The sequence below is a fragment of the Corythoichthys intestinalis genome, chromosome 22 (genome assembly GCF_030265065.1).
Source record: "Corythoichthys intestinalis isolate RoL2023-P3 chromosome 22, ASM3026506v1, whole genome shotgun sequence".
NCBI classification, from domain to species: domain Eukaryota; kingdom Metazoa; phylum Chordata; class Actinopteri; order Syngnathiformes; family Syngnathidae; genus Corythoichthys; species Corythoichthys intestinalis.
This window is the reverse complement of record NC_080416.1, coordinates 4,647,770-4,671,130: the sequence shown is the minus strand read 5'-3', so window position 1 is coordinate 4,671,130 and position 23,361 is coordinate 4,647,770. Positions and strand designations below refer to the sequence as shown.

Here is a 23,361-nt window from a genome sequence, read left to right as displayed (position 1 = left end):
GCTGTAAGTTGTTTAAGCAACTATGTTTGTGTTTGCATTTGTAATATTGTACCGCACGAATGCTATTTTTAGACCGCACGTCGCCATCTTAACCTGGAAGTGGGTCAACACAGACACGTCCTCGCATACAACCCATGTTATTACTGTTTGTTTTCTCCCAGTAATCTTTCAAAAAAGAACATGCTGAGTAAACACCGCTGCTATGGAACTATGGAAACGACTCTAGACATTACGATATATGAAGGATGTTTTCTTCATCAGTTTCCCGAAGAAAAAAATGTGAAGAATGGATCAGCTTGTGCGGACGTCAAAAGACCAGTTTGACGCCAGCAAAGTGAAGCCATTCACCTTCATATGCAGTAAACATGGTCCTACAGAGGAAGAAGAGGTAAGCCATTTGGATATTTTTACTAATTTTTTAGCGTGGCGTTGTGCCGTGCTGCCTGTCTGACAATGAATGACCTGGAAAAAATTAAAATGGTATCGGACTGCCACTGTTACCTTTTCTGTTGTAAAAAAAACAACTTTAGTAAGGGGAAGTGTAAATAAATCATAGAGTTAAGATTTGTTATCAATGAAAAAATTAAAAGTGTTCGTTGGCTGTCACTGCGTAGCATTTGCAATCCCTACACAAAAATAGCAATGTAAATTACACGCAAGAACGGTCAGAGTCTTAAGACAACCAGAGGATATAATATATAAGAAAGACATATTGTGGTAAAGGATAGATTGTTGAAACATGAGAATATCAGTGGTGAGGGGCAATGCACACAGGAAAAAAGTGTCGATAAAAAAGCTACCTCTGGATCAGGTCGGCTCTTTTTCCCGTCTTTTTCAGCCCTCGACACTCAAGCCATCTCTTGAATTGAACATATATATGTTCTTCCATATCTTTACTAGTGAATTTGGCACCAGGGACATCATTTTCGGACTGAATTGGTAGGTTTAGCTCAGTAAACATCTCGTTCATACACTATTTACATGCATCTAGCATGAGGGACGAATGAGAGTTTGACCCCCATAGCAACAGTTGCTAACGTCACGAATATTAAAAGGCAAAGGTGACAAGTTACGTACGGTATGCTATTGTATTGTTTGCATTCTTTGTTGATGAGATTTTACTACTTAGCACGGAGCGCTAAGCTAGTTAGCGATGATGCTCATCAGTGTCTTAAGTGTCCGTTTGTATTGTTTTGGAGAAGCGTATTCACACATAAACCATTCATATGACCAGGGCCGTGCAGAGACCGATGGAGGGGCAGGTGCTCATAGATCGAAAGGGGCACATGAACAAGTATTTAATACACCTTACAACAACATAACTTCCATTTTAACCAGCTTTACAGTTTAATTGGCAGTGACTGTGACAGACTTTAATTGGGAGGGGGGAATAGTGAATAGAAATCAACACAGTCATCACTTTCTGGCTGTGGCTCAGTTCGTCTTTGCCTCTTTTCTTCCTTCAACCTCTACATCAAAACTTCCTTCCTCAACTTGTTGTTCATCTGAGAACAAACCGCATCAGATGGTCACTGAGCCACCTTCAGCAGTTTTTTCAAAACTACTGTTTCATTATTATCCATATTAGACAACTGTAGCACATAATTAATAAAGTAATGACATTAAATGTTATCGAACAATAACATTGTAATTGTTTATAAGTGTTGTATTCTATACCTGAATATCCTTGCAAACTGTTGGTCTTACAAATTGTGCTATTCACCCAGCTGATGAGGGATTCACTGCCTTTAGCAGGCTCATCCAGCTTCCTGTTTTTTTTAATCCCTCAACCTCCTTTCCTTACGAGGCATGCCTACAAAATGAAATATAAATCTTAAATTTAAAATATCAGATTCCCCGGTGGCTTTTATTTTCAAAGGTTTCTTAATTTCTTTCTGTCTCAATACCTATAGAAGTAGATTTATGTCTTTATTATTCAATCAAAAAAAGTTGCTTCACTTAAAAAGTTGCTTCAATCAAAATATATTTTTTTAATAAAAAAAATGTCACTTCAAGCAAAAAAAAATGTGTTTGAATGCAAAAATAAATTTGAGACTCAAAAAGGAACAACATGGTGCTTCAATCAAAAAAAAATATATATATATTTTCAAAGAAAAAAATCATATACAAAAATAAAATTCCCCTCCCCCAAAAATAATACATATATTTGTTTTTTTAAAAATTGTTTTTAATTGAAATTATTATTGTTTTGATTGAAGTGCAAAAGGCTTTGAACTCACTTTTTTTGAAGTGGAAAAAGTTTTGAACGCACTATTTTTTTTATTGAAGCAGTCCAAGACGAATGTCGCACTTCGCTATTGATTAGACATGTTTGAGTGACAAGTGGCTATACCAATGGCTTATTTCTGAAAAGCTTGAAAAGAAGCAAGAATAATGCCCACCGATCAGCTCGAGCCCCAGACAAAAATAGTGCGCCTCACGGGCTCTATGTGAGGAACGTGCCTCCATCCGAGAGCCTGCCGCTTAAAATGACTCAACAAGGGAAATCTCACCCGCGTGGCTGCCGGTAGCCCTCGCGCAGACCGTGTGCTTGCCGGCCTGACCTTTTTTTTTTTTTTTTTTTTTTTTAAATTTTCAAGGTGTTTTCAGTGGTCAAGTAAAGTACACGTTGGCGTGCCTGCACAGTCGGCCAGCACACATATACGCACAAAAAAAAAAAAAAAAAAAAAAAAAAAAAGCCCAGTCGAAAGGGGCACTTTGGGCATGTAGGGGAAAAGGGGCAGGTGCTCAAGCACCCTCCGCCCCCCCTCTGCACATGCCTGCATATGACAGATATACACTACACTACAGTATAGTACACTATTTCCATGCATTTACTATTAGGGACAAACGGGAGGTCGACCAGTCTAGCCACAATTGCTAAAGTCATGAATATTAATGAGCAAAAGTGACATGTGCCATAGGGGTTTAGATATTAATGGCTAAATTTTCAGTTATTCTAAGGGAAAAATAAATTATTATATAAGCTGCACACAGACTAGTTTTCATTGTATCAAAGTGTCATTTTGTCAGTGTTGTCCCATGAAAAGATATACTTAAATATCTGCAGAAATGCGAGGGGTGTACTCACTTTTGTGATACACTGTACAGTCTATGTGTGTGTGGCAATACTGGAATTTCAGGAACAATTTGTGAAACTCACTATGTTGCCTTTGGTTGCCTCCCCAAGCAGACCTCCAAATGTGATGACAGGAGACATACAGGCACAATAGAGGAAGAGAATAGAGGCTAGACATTGGAGACTAAAGGAGTCTCTGATGTCACTCCAGTAAAATGGGGCCTTGCGCTTGATGTCCAGTATCAGACCACCAAATATCCTATAAGAGAAGAGATTAAATATAATGAACAAATTCACATTTGATTGAAGTGGGAGTTTATTTCAAGGATCATGGCTCGGTTATGAAAGAAAGGGTTGAATGTTGTTTTTCCACACAGAAATGCTAATAGCCTTGTTTGAATTTCCAATCTGTCGAGCTATTCCTTAATATAATTTCTCGGGAGATATTTTTTTCTGCTGTCTCTGACACCTGTTCATTTCTTCTGCTGCTATCTTTTTGCCACCCCTGCTGGCATCCCCACTCACCCCCGCCCCCCTTTTTTTTTGTTTTTAAACCAATGTTTATTCCACATTGCTCCACTTAAGTCTCCCTGCTATACCATTAAGCCTTCAATGTACAGTATTTAAACTAAGGCACGCACTGGCTCACGCCATGTGCCTTTTATAGAAATGGTGAAAAGGAAATCAGTGTGCAGAGCTTTGACTTACAATGTTTTATGTCATATATTTTCTTTAAACAAAACTTAAAACTCCTTCTAAATTTCTTTATAGAATAATGAATATACAGGTAGTCCCCAGTTTACGAACGAGTTCCGTTCCTGCGCTGGCGATGTAACCCTTTAAATACCTCAAAACACCCTCTAAATTAAAAAAAAAAAACTATCCAAAAACGTGTATTATACGTCATTGTATGTAATGTCCTCGCCAAGATGTTGGAGCTAAGTCCTAGCTAGACAATGAGCTAAGTTTTGTAATGACAATGTCAGACGTCTATGTGGTTTGCTGACTTTATTCAGTTTCTCATGGCGTCAACACTTGTAGAATAAAACTAAAATAAAAATAAAATTAAATCAGTCTCATCTTCAACAACAGCAAATCAAAATTTGCGTTTACAAGTAGTGCTGATACAGCAATAACAAACGATTAGCATGTATCAGCGTCCTCACATCATCAAAAACAATCACATAAACTCGCCCCAAGTATTCGACCACAATTGAAAACGCACAATAAACAGTACAAAGTGGGAGCAACAAGCAACAAATGTGGGCGCAGGCTGCCTCCTCGGTCACTCGGCTGCTCTGTGTGTGGGGAGGGCGGCAGCGTCTGTACATGCGCTCGCTTCCTATATTACGCTTCCTGCGCCAAAATAAAAGCAAGCATCACAAAACAAAAGTTGACATTTAAATAAAAATTAAAAAACGACGAGATGCGGGCGTCGTAAAGTCGAAATCATGTAAAATATTTATAAACTTTGAGGAAAAAAAAAAAAAAAATCAGAAGCAAGTGTTGACTGAACTACAGAGTATCTTAATTACAGTAAAAATGTTCTATAAGAACTTTGGTTTTCTATACTGTGGATTCCTCCTCCTACATTATAAAAACACAAATGGTAGATGAAGACTCCAAAGTGGGTGAGGTGTGAATATACGTGTGAATCGTTTGCCGGAGGACTGCCTTTTGCCAAAATCGGCTGGGATAGGCTCCAGCATGCCTACAACCACAATGACGACAAACGACACAGAATATGGATGGAGCTCTGGATAACTTATTTGAGTGGCTGTAATCATCGTGAACCAATCCAGAAACCACTGATGTTGCATTAGCATTATCAGTGATCAATTCTTTGTGTTGTGTTTGCTGTACACTGGTGCTGCAACATTTAATTGGTAAAATTGAATAATCTGAAAAAAAGCTTGGAATCAAGTTTTGCCGCTTCAAGGATTTGTTTTATTAGCGTGGCGTTGTAATGGTTTGTTTTGAAAGTGTTTCCATTTAGTTTTATTGATTTGTAAGTGTACACTGCCCTCTAGAGGCAACAGTGAATATGACATAACTCATTTAACAAGGCTGAATCCAACTGCGCCCTGTAAAGACGAACACAAGGTATGTTTTTGTTTGAGCGATGTTTTTTTTTATTTGTGTTCGAACGATTTGTTAAGAGCATTGTAAAAAACAACCTCAACATTTTATAGCTAGTGAATCCAGCTGCTCCCTGTTAAGAACAACCTGAGCAAGGGCGTAGGTACACATAGGGACATAGGGACATAACACTACCAAATTTTCAGAATGCTTAAATTGGCCCCACAAACTTTTAAGCAACCTTATTTGCATTATATAACGAGTTCAGTTATATAGTTAATTTAGATTGTCTTCCCATATGTTGTAAGGATAGAATTGATCCGACCATTATTAAGTGAACCTTTTTCATTATGTTCAGACCTACATTTACCCCTTTTCACTTGCTGAATGTGCCGGTCCATTCCCCCTCCCTTAAACGCACATTTGATTGGCTGATGACTTGCATTCACTTAAAATGTATTTACATTTATTTTCTACTTTATTTATTTAAAACTATTTTTCTTTGCAGCCTATGCAGACATTTTTACAGATAATCCTACATTATTCATAGTTGAGGTAAAAAGGTTTTATTTTTTTTTTGTTGAGTTTAACTGTGCTTGTGGACAAGAGCAGTAGTGTTTTACCTGAGGCTGCAATTTTATATTTTATTGTTATACCCTGACGTCGAAATTTATTTTTAAATGCATTTACTGCTCTTGTAAAATGAAAGTGCAATTCTTCCTAGTTTGAAGAAACACTCAGAAATTTTCCCTAACCCGATTAGTTGATTATTAAAAAAAACTGATAAATTATTCGATTGCTTAAATCGGGGGTCAGCAACCCATGACTCTAGAGCCGCATGTGGCTCTTTAGTGCTCCTGGAGCTTTTTCAAAAATGTTTGAAAATGGAAAAAGATGGGGGAGGGAATTTTTTTTGTTTGTTTTAATATGGTTTCTGTAGGAGAACAAACATGATTCTAACTCATTAATATTGTAATGAAGTTAAACTTGAGGCGGCATCACACAACAGAGTAGTCACGTAGTGTGTCATTCTCTATAGGATGCACTGCAGGGGAAAAAAACAATCATGAAGGCTCATTATGTATTTGTAGTCCACCTAGTCATTTTGATAGTAGGCTAATATAGCTAATATAGATACATACAGTATGTGTTGCCTTCATTATGAGGTTTATTTATTTTTAAAAAAAATTTTTATGGCTCCAGACATTTGTATTTGTTTTTTTGTTTTTTTTTTTGTTTTGTTCCAATATGGCTCTTTCAACATTTTGGGTTGTCGACCCCTGACTGAAATAATCGACAGCTAAAGCCCTACTGTACACAGTGAAATGATAAGGAACTGTAAATTTCAAGACATAGTGTTAGCTCTTAAAGGCCTAGTCGGTTGATAAATCATTAGTCACTGTAGATTCTTTTAACTACAGCGGATTAAAACACGTAAATGTGAAGTTAGATGTCAAAATCATAATCTTGATTTACGTAGTGCCACAAAAATATGCTCTATTTGCCTTCCAGTCCTCTGCAACTCTGGTCCCACGTGGTGGTCATCTTCCTTTTCCAGTTCTCCCGCTGGAGATGCTGTGCCATTAGGATGGGACGGCCTCTTCCTCTTTAGCTGCAAGTTAAGGAGAAGAGTGGCTGTTTTCAGAATTAAGCAATCAAAATTACCGTAACATTGTCCTCACTGTATCATGGGATATTTACACCCAAAAACAATAACCAGCAACACTTTATTTGATGGTGGCATCATAGGACTGTCATACGACCAAATGAACCACCATGAAGCTTCGAACTAACTGGCTGCAAAGCTTCATTGCTTCAAAAAGCTTCCTCTCTGCTCCCTTGAGGGAGACAGTCAACCTCTGCTGCCACCTGCTGTCAACACTGTTGTTGTCCAACATGCCTCCTAGCATGCATTGCTGCACCACAGATATAAATAACAATCAAAATTCATGTTGTGAGCTAATTATTTCTTCAGTCACTGTTCCAGTTGTTTCATTAATTGCCATTTATGATATTTGGTAACACTTTATTTGCCAGTGGCGCCATAAGACTGCCATTAGACAATCATAATTATGACATGACATTGTCATGAGCATTAATAAATGCTTATAACAGATGTCATTAAGTGTTATCTGGCAAGTTATTTCACTTTTGAATGGATGTAAAAGATCCAAACTGGTCATAAATGGAGTTGGTTACACAATATGCCAGATTAAACTTAATGACATGAACCCTCAGTAATGCCCAAGATAGTGTCATGAAGGGCTGCAGCTATCGATTATTTTAGTAGTCAATTAATCGATGAAGTAGCTAGTTCGAATACTCGAGTAATCGGATAAGGAACGTAAAAAAAGACTCATAAGACCATCATAATTATGACATGACACCGTCATGAGCATTAATAAATGCTTATGACAGATATCATTTTGTGTCATCCGGCAAATGATCTCACTTTTGAATGGATGTTAAAGATCTGAGCTGGACATAAACGGAGTTAGTGACATAGTCAGCTGGATGACACCTAATGAAATCTGCCATATGCATTCATTAATGGCCATGTCATAATTATGATATGTCTTATGATGCCACTGTCAAATAAATGTTACCTATTAACCTAAATAAATCAACAAATAAGCTACACTGGATTATAAACCACGGGATTCAAAATAAGGGGAAATAAGTAGTGGCTTATATTCTGAAAATCACGGTACACTTATTGAATAGGATACCTTCAATTTACCTGTCCACCATTTAACGCGCTTTTATGGTTAGATGTACAATATGCTTTTCCCGACATGGTTGTAGTCATGGTTTGTAGTTTCCACAGCATCACATTATTCAAACGTATCAGTCAGGAGAAATTTGCTAAAATTCCGAGGCATTAAGTATAACATGGAAAACAGTGAAAACACTGTTCAGTGCCTACTCATCAGTGGTGTCTGTTTACAGCTTCCTTTCAATTCAGTATTAAAAGACCCAAAATATGCCACTGCCAAGTCTCATGTTTGATAAATAACACTGTACTGCATGGGCTAAAAGTATCTACCGGTAATTGTATCTTGTCCGAAACCAGTGCTTCTCAATTATTTTCTATTATTCCCCCCCCCCCCAGGAAGACGTAAACGTTCCGCCCCCCCCCCCCCCCCCAATCTCTGCCGCCACAGTAAATATACCGTAGTTTCATTTGTATACAAAATTCTTATTATTATAAGTACACCTCTGCATAACACTGTGTCCTTTTTAATATTAAAGAAGAAAAAAATAGTGTTAAAAAAGAACACATCCATACTGTAAAAATAGACTCAAGATAGAGCAGGGCGGTAAACCGAAAATTTACCGTCACCGAAATTCTTAACGATGACCGACGTAATTTTGACCATGTCGGTAAATTCGGTAAATTAATAAAACAAGAAAATATAGTCTTTTCATCCCGCTTTGATTCTGTGTTGTTCGTCTATGTTCATTCCCCTTTAAGAAAGCAGTGAATGTGCTTACGTAGGGAGTCACGTGATCATCAGGAAGCCAATCAAACAAAAGCCCGGTAAGCTAACGCTAGCAGCTAACGCTACAAGTAAAACGTGATGGAGTGTGGCTTAAGGGAGGTTCACCAAACTTTCAACCGACATTTAGTAGACTCTTGGTGGCATCCAGACGGGCTTTCACCCGCTGTCCTCCTTTGTTCTCACGATTTCCGGCGATGGTGCTTTCAGTGCTTTCTACTGGTAGCCAGGCTAACGCTAGCTAGCGGCTAACGCTACAAATGAACGTTATGGAGTCGGATAGAGGCTCTAACCTTGTCGAAACGGCTGAACTTAATGAGTGGATTGGGCACGGACTGCATCCAGCAATTACTATGTGGCGTTATTTTGTATCTGTCTGTGTGTGATTCCTCTGATAGCTTTTGTGATGGTAAAGAATTCCGCATAAAGCACAATCCAACGGCGAAACTTATAATGACCGAGAAATGGCCCCAGCTATTTTTATTGTGCGTGCATTTATTAAAAAATGCACCGGGGGGAAAAAAACCCTTAAACCATAAAGTAAACACTTGTATTTAATAATTATATCACAGCAGCCATTAACAATAAGTTGTCTTTTTGAAGTGTACTGTTCAAGCTGCAAGTCATTTGTGTTACAATTACATGTTTGCATAGGCATATTGATTTTGACAATGTACATTGTTCAAGTCATACACGCTGTTATAAATGTTCATACTTGAATTCTTATTGCTTACAATACATTTTTATAAACTTGATGTTTAGACTGCATGTACAATTGTTAAATACAGTATATCAAATTGAATGCTGGTAAATAAATCAACAAGAAATAGTTAATCTGTATTTCATGCATTGATTCAGATTTTCAAATTATATAACAGTCCGCTTGGGCGAATTTATCGTCATTTATCGTTATCGAGATAAATCTGCTCAATTTATCGTGATACATGTTTTAGGCTATATCGCCCAGCCCTAACTCAAGATACATTTTTTGACCGTATGATACTGAAAAAAAAAATAAATAAAATAAAAAAGGTAATCCTAAAGTCAACTTGATTAGCAACATTTACTCAAGAGGACAATATGCCAAACCATTAGACTGAAAAAAATAAATAAATAATAGAACAAAAACGACAGTGTAATTGGACAGAAAGACAGTTTTTATTTTTGCTGCAGGCAGTATCAGCTCCTTTGCTGTGGTGTTGGGTTATTTCGCATTGAACAACTTGGTATGCCACCTTATGTGATGCTGACAGTGCTCGCTGGTTTACTGATGTAACACTAACAAAGCGGGACGATTGTTGGCAATATTCGGCACCTTTTCGCTGAAAAAAAAATTCCTGTTGTCCGCTGCTAGCATTTTTAGACAAAGTAAACAGACTTGTCTTTCCTCGTCTCCCACTAGAGCTGGGAGTCTTTGGGCACCTAACGATTCGATTACGATTACGATTCAGAGGCTCCGATTCGATTATAAAACGATTATTGATGCACCCCCTTCTTCTTCTTTAAAAATTTTTTTTTTTATGTTTTGTACATTAGTTCCAAAATTGTTCAAAAATCCTCTCCGGCTAAACCAAACTACTATTTCAGTATCAAGTTAACATATAACAGTATACAAATATACAAAAATAACAGTAAATCAAATACTGTAGTCCCCATACTGTATCAGCAGCTTTAAACTACATTCAATTAATTTAATGTTGTGAATCAACTGTTACAGTTGTTAAAATTGCTCCCGTTATTCCATAATTTCCCTTCTGTCTACTTTTGTCAAAGTTTTAAAACTATTTCATCATTTAAAGATAGATTCAAGACAAGATTCTGCCGATTTAGGAGTATTTTAGATAAAAAGTTAATTAGGTTCGCTACAACAGAGCCTTCTAGAGAGGTCTACTGCTTTAAGATGGCGGCTGTTTACTTACGCCGGAAAGTCTGTCATTTCGCATCTCTGTTCAATAATACATGTTCTAAAACCGACGTCGTCTGTCAAATTGCATCTAGTTTTACATATACATGATATCTACTGTAGCCGTATGTTTGTAGCAACTAGCAACTGGGCGTTGTTTGTAGCGGCTGTATGATTGTTTTTTTTTTATCTAGCGGCATGAGTTGAACATGATATTTACTCTCGGTCCGTTCCTCATTGCGTCCCAAAGACCGCGCTGACTGTGTTTTACTTCCACTTTACCTGGTATAATTCAATAATCGGAATTTGGATAATTGTGAATCGCTCTCGAATCTTCCACGGCCGAATCGCAAATAATATAAGAATCGGAAATTTTGCACGCCTCTATCTCCCACTGTACTATAAGTCAAAGGCCAAATGCTTCATACGCTTCATCATATTTTTTTGTCTTAGCTTTTCATATGTCCAGTGCTCTTTGCTGTGTGCTCTTGTTTGGTTCAAAAATACTGCGCACATGCTGAAAACGAGAGCGCCACTGCCACCCACTCAGCAAATGTGCAATTACACTTTATTCTAGTTCGGCAAAAAAGTATGTTCCCCAAGGTCACATGCGCCACCCCCAGCATCACTCTGCGCCCCTCTGGGGAGGCCCGCCCCACTATTTGAGAAGTACTGTCCTAAACAATCAGCAAATGCGCGAAATAAATTGCATCGCTATATTGCTCAATTGCGTGCAAAAATTCACAATCAAGTTTGTATGTGTTTTTGCAGGTACAAAACTTCAAAATCAGTTTTATTCAGCAAACTAACAATGAAACAAACCTGAGATGGGACATTTTTAGGGGGTTCAATCCGGATGGTGGGGTCCCACTCTCCAGGAGGGAGGACTGTCACCTGATCAAGAAACTCATCAATTCCAGAGAGGAGATCTGTTCGGTCTTTGGCTTTGTATGCCACATCATGGAAAATCTAGACAATGTAAATAAATGGATGTTGAGATCTAAAAACAGATGTTCATTTATGTACATTAAGGCAGGGAATTTAATTAAAATGCATTCATCCACCCGCCGTGACATATTTAAGTGACATTGTACAATATGAGAGAATAGAAAACTACAAACTATAGTAAAAGCTTTGTGTAAAGTACCTCATCTGTCATTAGAGTGGCCATAGATCTGCCAATTTCATGATACTGAGGACCCTTTCCATGAGGACCCAAAAGCAGGAACAGAAACCTTAGACAAAACACACGTGGATATTTAAAAAAACAATAACAAAAAAAAACAAAAAAAACAGACGAAACTAGGTCTGTAAGCAAGACTGAACAGTTCCTCGCAGTTTGGCGCAACTTGGACAGCATGCAGCACAGGGTGGTGGCAGATCGTCCCTCTCTCACCATCTCATGAGAAAGTAATGTGTGCTCGAAACGGTGTTGTTTTTGTCAATAATGACTAATATTTCGTTAACAATTTTTTAAATGGCAATGACCAGTGAATAACGAGCTAAAAATGTGTTTTGGGAGACGAAAACATAAGGAGACTGTGCCAGTTTCTGTCTGACGAAACCGAGACAAAAATGTGCCATGGTTTCCGTTACATGTTCACAATGTCTGACATTTTATGTCTAGTGAGCCTGTATCGTAGCAGTGTCTGGTTGTGTCACTCATGTGACATGCCCCCCCCCCCAACTCACCGACTAGTGTACTCTACAGTCTCCAGGCTTGCACACACGGTAAGATTTGTTTTCTTATCTTGCCCAGAGAGAATATGCAATGTTGCTTTAGCCTTTAAAGGTCTGTGCAGAGTCACTATCAAACACAAAATGTGACTCGTAGCGTTAGCATAGAATTCACTTTCGTGTTAGCATTAGGCTAATGCTAATGGCGGGCGTCCTCTTAAACAGGTTTTTTGTTTTTTTTGTTTTTTTTACATACAGTTCGTGGCGTCCAGGTGGATATAATCACTTGAAAATACTATACGGTTTTCCTGCTGAGTGTGAATTATCACCAAATTGGCGATGTCCTTGTAGACGCCACAATATGTGCTCATCTGTTTATGTTCATTCTAGGGGTGTTAAATGATTAAAAATTTTAATCGAGTTAATTACAGCTTAAAAATTCATTAATCGTAATTAATCGCAATTAATCACAATTCAAACTATCTATAAAATATGCCATATTTTTCTGTAAATTATTGTTGGAATGGAAAGATAAGACACAAGATGGATATATACATTCAACATACGGTACATAAGTACTGTATTTGTTTATTATAACAATAAATCAACAAGATGCCATTAACATTATTAACATTCTGTTAAAGCAATCCATGGATAGAAAGACTTGTAGTTCTTAAAAGATAAATGTTAGTACAAGTGATAGAAATTTTATATTAAAACCCCTCTTAATGTTTTCGTTTTAATAAAATGTGTAAAATTTTCAATCAAAAAATAAACTAGCAGCCCGCCATTGTTGATGTGAATAATTACACAATGCTCATGGGTTCTGAAACCTATAAAATCAGTCGCACCCAAGCGCCAGCAGAGGGCGACAAAACTCCCCAAAAAATTAACAGCACAACATTTCACTGTGCTGTCATTTTAATCAGTTTGAGCGGGGCATGTGCGTTAATTGCGTCAAATATTTTAACGTGATTAATTTAACAAATTAATTACTGTCCGTTAACGCGATAATTTTGACAGCCCTAGTTCATTCAAAATAGTTGGGAAACTTTATTATTTTTGGAGTATTTTTTTTTATTTTAGAGACGAAATAATTTTTAGAAAACGTCAACCAAAACTGACAAAATTTGTCTTGAGTTTTCGTCAACAAAAACTAGACGAAGACAGAACATTTTGAGATGACTAAAATATGACTAAGACTAATAAGTATTATCGTCCAAAAGAGACTAAGATGAAAATTAAAGGGGCTACCAAAGACAATGCATCTTTTTTTGGGATTAGAAATACATTCACACCTAGGAGAAAAAAAACCTATTGAACAGTGTCCTACAAAAAAGGAGGCGCTACTGAGCTGTGCGGCCACAGCCTTATTCAAAACCAAAACAAATCTTCTAATTCAATTCAATTCAAGTAAGTGTGCCAATTTCGAGAAACATTGTGTGCACAAGATTGCTTAAATTTATTTTGTTTCTGTCGATGTCCCTTTAGGGGCTGCGTAAAATGTCAAGATGTTAGCGGAGAAAAAATACGTGAATATTAGGAGGCTTTCAGTGCTCAGTTGATTTCCCAATGCATTATTCATCTTAAAAGAACATAGTACCTTGTGGGAACTGGAACCTCGGTGAGCCCGGTGATAAGAACTGCAGGGGAGAGTCGAACAAAAGCAATTATAGGTTTCTCCAAGAAATCCACTTCTCCCACCAAAACATTGGAGGCTTCAGCACCAGGGGGAATCTTTTTCATGAAATTCATATCGACCTAAAACCAAAAGCACAACTGAAATAAAACACAGATAAGAGGATATGTCAATCTGAAGTACAGTAAAACATTAGGACTCTGATTTAACGGGAGGTTTTAGGAATGGTAGGGTGAGCAGAAGGTTGCTAGAGTGTGTTTGATAGAGTTAGAATCAACAACCCTAAAATCAGAACAAAAGTTGGGACAATACTGTTGAATTTTTTTTAAACTTTGTAATCGACCGTAATTTTCAGACTACAGAAGCTGCAACTGACTGTAAGCCGCCATCCACCAAATTTGACACAAAAACGGCATTTGTTCATAGATAAGCCGCACTAGACTATTAGCCGCAGCTGTCCTCACTCTATCATGGGATATTTACACCAAAAAATATTAACTGGTAACACATTAACAGCGGCATCATAAGACCAAATGAAACCCAAGAAGCTTCATTTGGCCATCACTGTTCCCTTGGGGGAGACAGCCAACCTCTGCTGCCACATGCTGTCAACACCGTTATTGTCCAACATGCCTCCTAGCATGCATAGCAGCGCTAGAGATGTAAATAACAATCAAATTTCATGTTCATGCTCATTATTTCTTCAGTTACTGTTCTAGTTGTTTCATTAATTGCTAGCTATGGTATTTGGTAACACTTTATTTGACTGTGGCGCTATAAGACTGTCATAACACCATCATAACTATGACATGACACTGCCATGAGCATTAATGAATGCTCATTACAAATGTCATATTGTGTCATCCAAACTATCTCACTTTTGAATGGATGTAATAGATCCGAGCTGGACATAAATGGAGTTAGTGACATGGCAACAGCTTACAAGTGGAAAAAACTTCTCCCAGTTCTCTGCCATTGCACTGACAATAACTGTCTAGTATTGTGAGAGACTTATGCTTGAGTGTTTTGTTTTCACTTTTCTGCTAGCGGTTTAAGTAGGTAAACATTTGTGTAATGTCAGTGGTGTGATTAGAATGCTTGCACTAATCCAACTTGCACCATGTGCAGAAAAATTTGAAGAGGTCATACAGCGCACTATTGTTCTGACCTGGTTTAACCTCCTGGCTAGGTTTGCAATTTTTTATTTAATTTACTTTTAAAATTGACCAGCAATGGCTTGTCAGATTCACTATCTTATATATTAATTAGGGCTGTCAAACGATTAAAATGTTTAATCGCGTTAATCACAGCTTAGAAATTAGTTAATCAATATTAATCGCAATTCAAACCATCTATAAAATATGCCATATTTTTCTGTAAATTATTGTTGGAATGGAAAGATAAGACGGATATATACATTCAACAAACCGTATTTGTTTATTTACTGTAACAATAAATCAACAAGATGGCATTAACATTATTAACATTCTGTTAAAGCGATCCATTGATAAAAAGACTTGGAGTTCTTAAAAGATAAATGTTAGTACAAGTTATAGAAATTTTGTATTAAAACCCCTCTTAATGTTTTCGTTTGAATAAAATTTGTAAAATTTTCCAATCAAAAAAACAAACAAAAAAAAACTAGTAGCTCGCCATTGTTGATGTCAATAATTACATAATGCTCATGGGTGCTGAAACCCATAAAATGGGTCGCACCAACGCACCAGCAGAGTGCGACAAAACACCAAAAAATACAAGTAACAAGTGAACATGACACTGTGCCGTCATTTTAATCTGTTTGAGCGGGGCATGTGCATTAAATGCGTCAAATATTTTAACATGATTAATTAAAAAAAATTAATTACCGCGTAATTACCGTAAACGCGATACTTTTGACAGCCCTAATATTGAACGATTAACTCGAGTAATTCGATGAGAAAAGTCTTTGCATTTAGTTTTATTGATTTGGGTGGATACACTGTCCTCTAGTGGTAACAGTGAATATGACAAAACTCATTTAACATGGCTGAATCCAGCGGCTCCCTGTTAAGACCAACATAAGGTACATTTTTGTTTGCGCTAATGTTTTTTTAATGCATTCGTAATTTAGTTCATAGGTATATTTTGCCATTTTTGTGTGGGAGTATGTGTTTGAATGATTTGTTAAGAGCCATGTAAAATAAAAAAACATTTAGCATTTTATAGCATTTAAGCTAGCAGACTTTTTTTTTTTTTTTAACTGTTTGAGCTCAGGTATTTTAATTTATTTTTTAATTAAAGTGCAATTCTGCATAGTTTGAAGAAACACTAGGGAATTTTATCTTGTATTCACATTTAATGCAGTTTTTAAAGTGCAATCTTAGCAAGCCTTTGTTTAATATCTCCTAAAATGTATTCTGCAATCCATTTAAGGTTCCTAATCAGATTACTCAATTATTCGAACTAACTGGTTGATAGATTAATCGACAACTAAAACAATCGATAGCTGCAGCCCTAGATACAGGTTAAGCGGAAACAATTGACTTAACTTGGTTATTATTGTTGTAAAACTGGATTAACATACCGTATTGGCCCGAATAAGACTGTGTTTTTTTGCATTGAAATAAGACTGAAAAAGAGGGGGTCGTCTTATATTCGCGGCCTAGACATTATACCCATTCACGACGCTAGATGGCGCCAGATATCATTGAAGCGATGTTCTGTCATGATAGATCTCAGCTACTCTCAAGTTTAACCAGTTTGCATTATTTTACTGCAATGTTTTTCCTTATTTAGATTTGTTTCAAGACTACAGTTACAGTTAGACTTCACTTTAACGGTCAATGCAGTTATCGCAATTTTGTTTTATCACAATAGATTGGTTTATTTACATTTCAAAAACCAGAAGCCATTCATTTATGAATTTTAGTTTACATATTTGAATGTTCAGATATTAAGATTTGAATGAGGCAAAATAACATGCTTTTTCTCTCAAATATATTGTTATAATCATTTTTTTCAGATGTACTGGAATTATTTTCTGTATAAAAATTAATTTGGCATTCAAAAAAAGTCTTTTTTTCCCCCAAACTTGAGTCTTGAAAACGAGGGAGTCTTATAATCAGGGCCATCTTAAATTCGGGCCTATACGGTATTTGTTAATTTTGAAAAACATGGTGGCCAACGGTGGACTTCTTCTCTGGGGAAACCCTACAATCCAAATCATAAAGGTAGCATGTGCTTATACCAAAGATGCGATTATAGTATTGTAAACAAAGAGCTTGGTCAAAAATGTAAAAAAACCAACTTTTTTTCCAATGATAGAGTTGTAGATTTACACCAACAGAGTACTGAGCAAAGATCGTCCAAACCTGTGATGCATTTCCTGCCATGGCTTTCTAAATATCTCAAATACAATGACAGTCTATGCCTCCGTCCTGCTTTGTACACTGACTCATAAACAGCATACCTTATTTTAAGAAGACATAATGGGTGGTTTTATCATCCATGAATGGCAGCTTGCAATGCAGGCTTGCCAATTTAGTGGAGGAGGAACAGAAATGGTGAACATGCAAAGCAAAACATTTGCAGAATGTAGATTTACTGTATTGTGATGTCCCTCCTTTTGGAGGAATTGTCAACACAATTCCAGTAGAAGTTCAGAAATGGAGTGATGGCCCCTACCACCATGATAGACTGTCTGTGCTCAGCACTATGGTTAGGTTACCTTGCTAAAGTCGACACTGCTGCCTTCTCTACTGACCCCAACTTTGGAAGGCCGTCTCTCCGCCGCCTTTTCACTGTCCAGATAATTCGGGACGGAGTTCGGATGAACGAGTGGTCCTGGTGCAGAGGAGGTGATAGAGTGAGAACGCAAGACATATGTGTACATACAGTATTTATATCATCATCCTTAGTCGTTTACTTCACTGTACTACTCTTCCCAAAAAAGGAAAGTTAGTTTATACTTTATCTACAATTTTGCAGCTCACCACACACATGCAGGTATGTCAGGAGTAGACATGTGCCAATTACAGATTTCAAGGTATACCGTGGTATGAAAACGTCAAAACCACAAAAAAATTCTGTCATACTGTCCCTACGGTATTAGCTGTTTTTTATGTCCCAAAAATGCAGCTGCAAGGCTCAAAACTCCCCCATTGGTTGTTGCTCAGTGTCAGTGAGTCAGCTGTACTACACGATGGCTGGAGGAGGTTTAACCCCTGAACTTTTTCCCCCATCGAAGAAAACGAAATCTCTGGTATGGGAATAAAGGTAGTCCCCGTGTTACGAACAAGTTCCGTTCCTCCGCTGGTGACATAACCCAAATTTCCGCGCAAGTCAGAATTAACCCTTTACAAATTTAAAATAACTATCCAAAAAGTGCAAAAGTATTTTATTTCAATTAATGGTGGAGGATACACTGCCCTCTGCTGGCAGCGTGGAGTATAGTTGCCACCTTTCAGAAATAGCATTTGTAGCATTTAAGATAGCAAATTTTTGTGAAGCTAATTAGGCTAATTCAATCTACTGAATTTATATATTGATCAGACTAGATGGACATTTGAACACCAATCGTTTTGTGTCGAGTGTTTTATTGTTGAAATGCATGTTGTTTTGAACAGACGTTTACATATGTGTAGGGCTGCAGCTATCGATTATTTTAGTAGTCGATTAATCGATGAACTAGTTAGTTCGAATAATCGAGTAATCGGATAGGGAAAATAGAAAATTAAAATACCTGAGCCTCAAACTGTATAAATAAATAAATAAATGAGGATCAAAGTACAACTAAAGAAAAATGTGCTATTTTACATTGCAAAAGTCCGCTAGCTTAAATGGTATAAAATGCTTTTTTTTTTTTTTTTTTTTTTTTTTAACAATGCTCTTAGGAAATGGTTCAAGCACATATTTCCACAAAAAGGCAAAATTTTGCCACACACCAAAAAAAAATGCCACATTGCAAACTCAATTTTGCCACTTACCAAAAGAAAATGCCACATGGCAAAAAAAATGGCGCATGCCGAAATCCTTTTTACCACATATCCAAAAAAAAAAAAAAAAAAAAAAAAATGCCACATGGCAAAATCCATTTTGCCACATATCAAAAAAATGCCACATGGCAAAATCCAGTTTGCCACATGGCAAAATCAATTTTACCACATGGCAAAAAAATGCCACATGGCAAAATCCAGTTTGCCACATGGCAAAAAAAATGCTACATGGCATAATCCATTTTGCCACATACTAAAAAAATGACACATGGCAAAAGCAATTTTGCCACAAACCAAAAAAATGCCACATGCCAAAATAAATTAAGCCACATACCAGAAAAAGAGCCACATTGTTTTACAATGCCCTTACCAAATAGCTCAAACATATTCCCTCAAAAAAAAAAAAAAAAAAAAAAAAAAAAAAACAGCTAAATATACCAAAAAATTAAATTACAAATGCATAAAAAAGAGCTTAAACAATGCCCTTAGCAAATAGCTCAAACATAATCCCTCTGCCCTTAGCAAATAGCTCAAACATAATCCCTCAAAAAAAAAAAAAAAAAAAAAAAAAAAAAAACAGCTAAATATACCAAAAAATTAAATTACAAATGCATAAAAAAGAGCTTAAACAATGCCCTTAGCAAATAGCTCAAACATAATCCCTCTGCCCTTAGCAAATAGCTCAAACATAATCCCTCAAAAAAAAAAAAAAAAAAAAAAAACAGCTAAATATACCAAAAAAATTAAATTACAAATACATTTTAAAAAATGAGCTTACACAATGCCCTTAGCAAATAGCTCAAACATAATCCCTCAAAAAAAAAAAAAAAACAGCTAAATATACCAAAAAATTAAATTGCAAATGCATAACAAAAAAAAAAAAAAAAAAAAGCTTAAAAAAAACTTAGCTTATATTGGTCTTAACAGGGAGCAGCTAGATTCAGGCATGTGAAATGAGTTCTGTCGTATTCACTGTTGCCACTAGAGGACAGTGTATCCACCCAAATCAATATAACTAAATGCAAACACTTTCAAAACAAACCACTGTAATTAAAAGAATACTTGAAGCAACAAAATTTAATTTGAATATTTTTTTTCTAATCGAATACTCGAGTTAATCGATTAATCGTTACAGCACTACATATGTGTGTTACAGCTTTACAAATTGTCAAAAGTGAAGGAGGTAAAAAGCTGATTAAATGTTTAGTAAGACGTAACAAGCCATGTTAATAATACTTTTGGACGATAATTATTGGTCCGATAATTATCGGTTTGATAATAGGAATTATGACGTCATCCCGATAAATCCAGTAACATTATTAACTGTGCCGAGAATATGTAGTGTGCTTGCTTTGCAGTTTACACACTAATATGGGAAATCACTTGACCATTTGCGGGGCATTGCTGCCACCTGCTGGTCAGAATATTTCGCCTCATGTATTTTTTGTTAGAGTAGTTTGGTTCATTCACTTACATGTTGCATTGACAATCGTGAATGCTTTCTGTTACGTTTCCGCCTCGGAAATATATGGACAGAACTTCATAAGTTGTTGTGTTATAGAAGTCAGCCAATGCTTTAGTAGCTCAAGCTAGTGTGCTATGCTATACATATAACAGTTGTGTATATACTGTAAGTGTATTGCGCAGTTTGGTGTATATTGAGTATTAAATATGTGTATTTTTCTGTTGTACTTTCACAATATTAAGACAAGTGCATAATCCGGGGACTACCTATAATTATAACAATACGAAAAACAAACAAACGCAGACTCACGGGTCATGATAATTAACGCTATGCAACAACAGTTATCGATCAACAACCTCGTCTTTTATAAAATCACAATAAAAACTGAAAAGAGGAACTGCCTAAAATTTCAAAGATTTAAAATATTCATAGTAAATATGAAATTCTTCTTACTCTGGTGATGGGACTGACACAGGAAACGCTAGCACTTTAGTTAACATGCGGCTAGTTATGAATTGTGAAATGTAATGTCCACACAGAATGGGGTAATGTCCACACAGAATGTACTAGATTATTCTGTGTATACCTTGGTAACAGCATTTACCCATTACTCTGTCTCTATTTCCAGCAAACACATCAGAACATCTCAGTCATAAAAACTAACACCAAAGTCATCCACAGCTAATTCCAAATGATTATGTGCAAATGTGTCATTCATGCAAGCGTGCAATTTATAACCCCGAAGTAAAAGTAGATCCATGGACAAACTTGTTGATGCTCTTACCGTTAAGAAAAAAAAAAAAAAAACACTTCTCACTGAAATAACATGATAAAACTGGAATAGAATGTGCATATTGACAAGCTACAAAGCTTCTAGGACTTTGCTAGTTGGACAGACAAAAAAAAAAAAGCTGAACGGAACAAATGAGAAATACAAAAGGAAGCTCAGATTTCTGCATCCAGCATTATTTCGCAACAGGATTAATGACCAAAACCAAACAATTCCCAGGAACAAATATTTCTGAAGTAGCCTTCGATTAGCTTTCAGGAAAAATCCTTTTGTTTTTAAAATGAGCAAAACCATGCAATCTGGTGAAGGCACCTTCAAAAACCAGAGACAGCTAGAACAGCTTACTCACAAGAACCGTACCAAAATATCTTTCAACAGGTGCAAAAGTCACATTGGGAGTTACACAAATTATTTGATTGCAGTAACTCAATTCAGTTAGACTACAAAAAGCCAGTCCTGATTTAAATGAGTTCATTTTAGGCTGCGTTCAGACTGTACGCATATCTGATTCCATTGGAATTCTCCCTCAAATCTGATTTTCAGGTCTGTTTGTTCACACATCACATCTGAGCCTGTCCAGACTGGGCCACATTATTGACACAACTGACAGGTTGCTGTGGCAACGAAGGGGTCAGGCAACATAGAGTAGGGGTGTGACAATATATCGAAATGGTGATCCAGTGGGGCAAATAAGTATTTAGTCAACCACTAATTGTGCAAGTTCTCCCACTTGGAAATATTAGAGAGGCCTGTAATTGTCAACATGGATAAACCTCAACCATGAGAGACAGAATGTGGGGAAAAAAACAGAAAATCACATTGTTTGATTTTTAAAGAATTAATTTGCAAATCATGGTGGAAAATAAGTATTTGGTCAATACCAAAAGTTCATCTCAATACTTTGTTATTTACCATTTGTTGACAATAAAAATTTTCTGTAACTCTTCACAAGCTTTTCACACACTGTTGCGGGTATTTTGGCCCATTCCTCCATGCAGATCTCCTCTAGAGCAGTGATGTTTTGGGGCTGTCGTTGGGCAACACGGACTTTCAACTCCCTCCACAGATTTTCTATGGGGTTGAGATCTGGAGACTGGCTAGGCCACTCCAGGACCTTGAAATGCTTCTTACGAAGCCACTCCTTTGTTGCCCTGGCTGTGTGTTTGGGATCATTGTCATGCTGAAAGACTCAGCCACGTCTCATCTTCAATGCCCTTGCTGATGGAAGGAGATTTTCACTCAAAATCTCTCGATACATGGCCCCATTCATTCTTTCCTTTACACAGGTCAGTTGTCCTGGTCCCTTTGCAGAAAAAAAAAAAAGCCCCAAAGCATGATGTTTCCACCCCCATGCTTCACAGTGGGTATGGTGTTCTTCGGATGCAATTCAGTATTCTTTCTCCTCCAAACACGAGAACCTGTGTTTCTACCAAAAAGTTCTATTTTGGTTTTATCTGACCATAACACATTCTCCCAGTCCTCATCTGGATCATCCAAATGCTCTCTAGCGAACCACAGACGGGCCTGGACGTGTACTGGCTTCAGCAGGGGGACACGTCTGGTAGTGCAGGATTTGAGTCCCTGGCAGCGCATTGTGTTACTGATAGTAGCCCTTGTTACTGTGGTCCCAGCTCTCTGTATGTCATTCACTAGGTGTCCCCGTGTGGTTCTGGGATTTTTGCTCACCGTTCTGGCTATCATTTTGACGCCACGGGGTGAGATCTTGCATGGAGCCCCAGATCGAGGGAGATTATCCGTGGTCTTGTATGTCTTCCATTTTCTAATATTTGCTCCCACAGTTGATTTCTTTTGCAGATTCAGTCCTACCAGCCTGGTGCAGGTCTACAATTTTGTCTCTGGTGTCCTTTGACAGCTCTTTGGTCTTGGCCATAGTGGAGTTTGGAGTGTGACTGACTGAGGTTGTGGTCAGGTGTCTTTTATACCGATAATGAGTTAAAACAGGTGCCATTAATACAGGTAACGAGTGGAGTCTCGTTAGAAGAAGTTAGACCTCTTTGACAGCCAGAAAATTTGCTTGTTTGTAGGTGACCAAATACTTATTTTCCACTCTAATTTGGAAATAAATTCTTAAAAATCAACAATGCGAACTTCTTTTTTCCCTCCACATTCTGTCTCGCATGGTTGAGGTTTACCCATGTTGACAATTACAGGCCTCTCTAATCTTTTCAAGCAGGAGAACTTGCACAATTGGTGGTTGACTAAATACTTTTTTGCCCCACTGTATATCGTGATACT

The 23,361-nt window shown here is 37.1% G+C and overlaps 1 protein-coding gene across 9 annotated transcripts in view; it reads right to left on the bottom strand.

Moving 5' to 3' along the window:
* LOC130910150 (sodium bicarbonate cotransporter 3-like) overlaps window positions 1-23,361 on the bottom strand; it is a 102,788-nt gene that overhangs the window by 46,576 nt on the left and 32,851 nt on the right. For 6 of the 9 annotated variants that reach the window (XM_057827154.1, XM_057827152.1, XM_057827157.1 and 3 more), the window contains 6 exons: window positions 17,584-17,699; window positions 13,842-13,999; window positions 11,709-11,796; window positions 11,384-11,530; window positions 6,664-6,770; window positions 3,164-3,338 (listed from right to left, as the gene is read on the bottom strand). In XM_057827154.1, the coding sequence (XP_057683137.1) occupies window positions 3,164-3,338; window positions 6,664-6,770; window positions 11,384-11,530; window positions 11,709-11,796; window positions 13,842-13,999; window positions 17,584-17,699 (791 nt within the window). The remainder of the gene's footprint in view (window positions 1-3,163; window positions 3,339-6,663; window positions 6,771-11,383; window positions 11,531-11,708; window positions 11,797-13,841; window positions 14,000-17,583; window positions 17,700-23,361) is intronic. The other 3 variants (XM_057827155.1, XM_057827158.1, XM_057827161.1) reach the window with 1 other exon arrangement.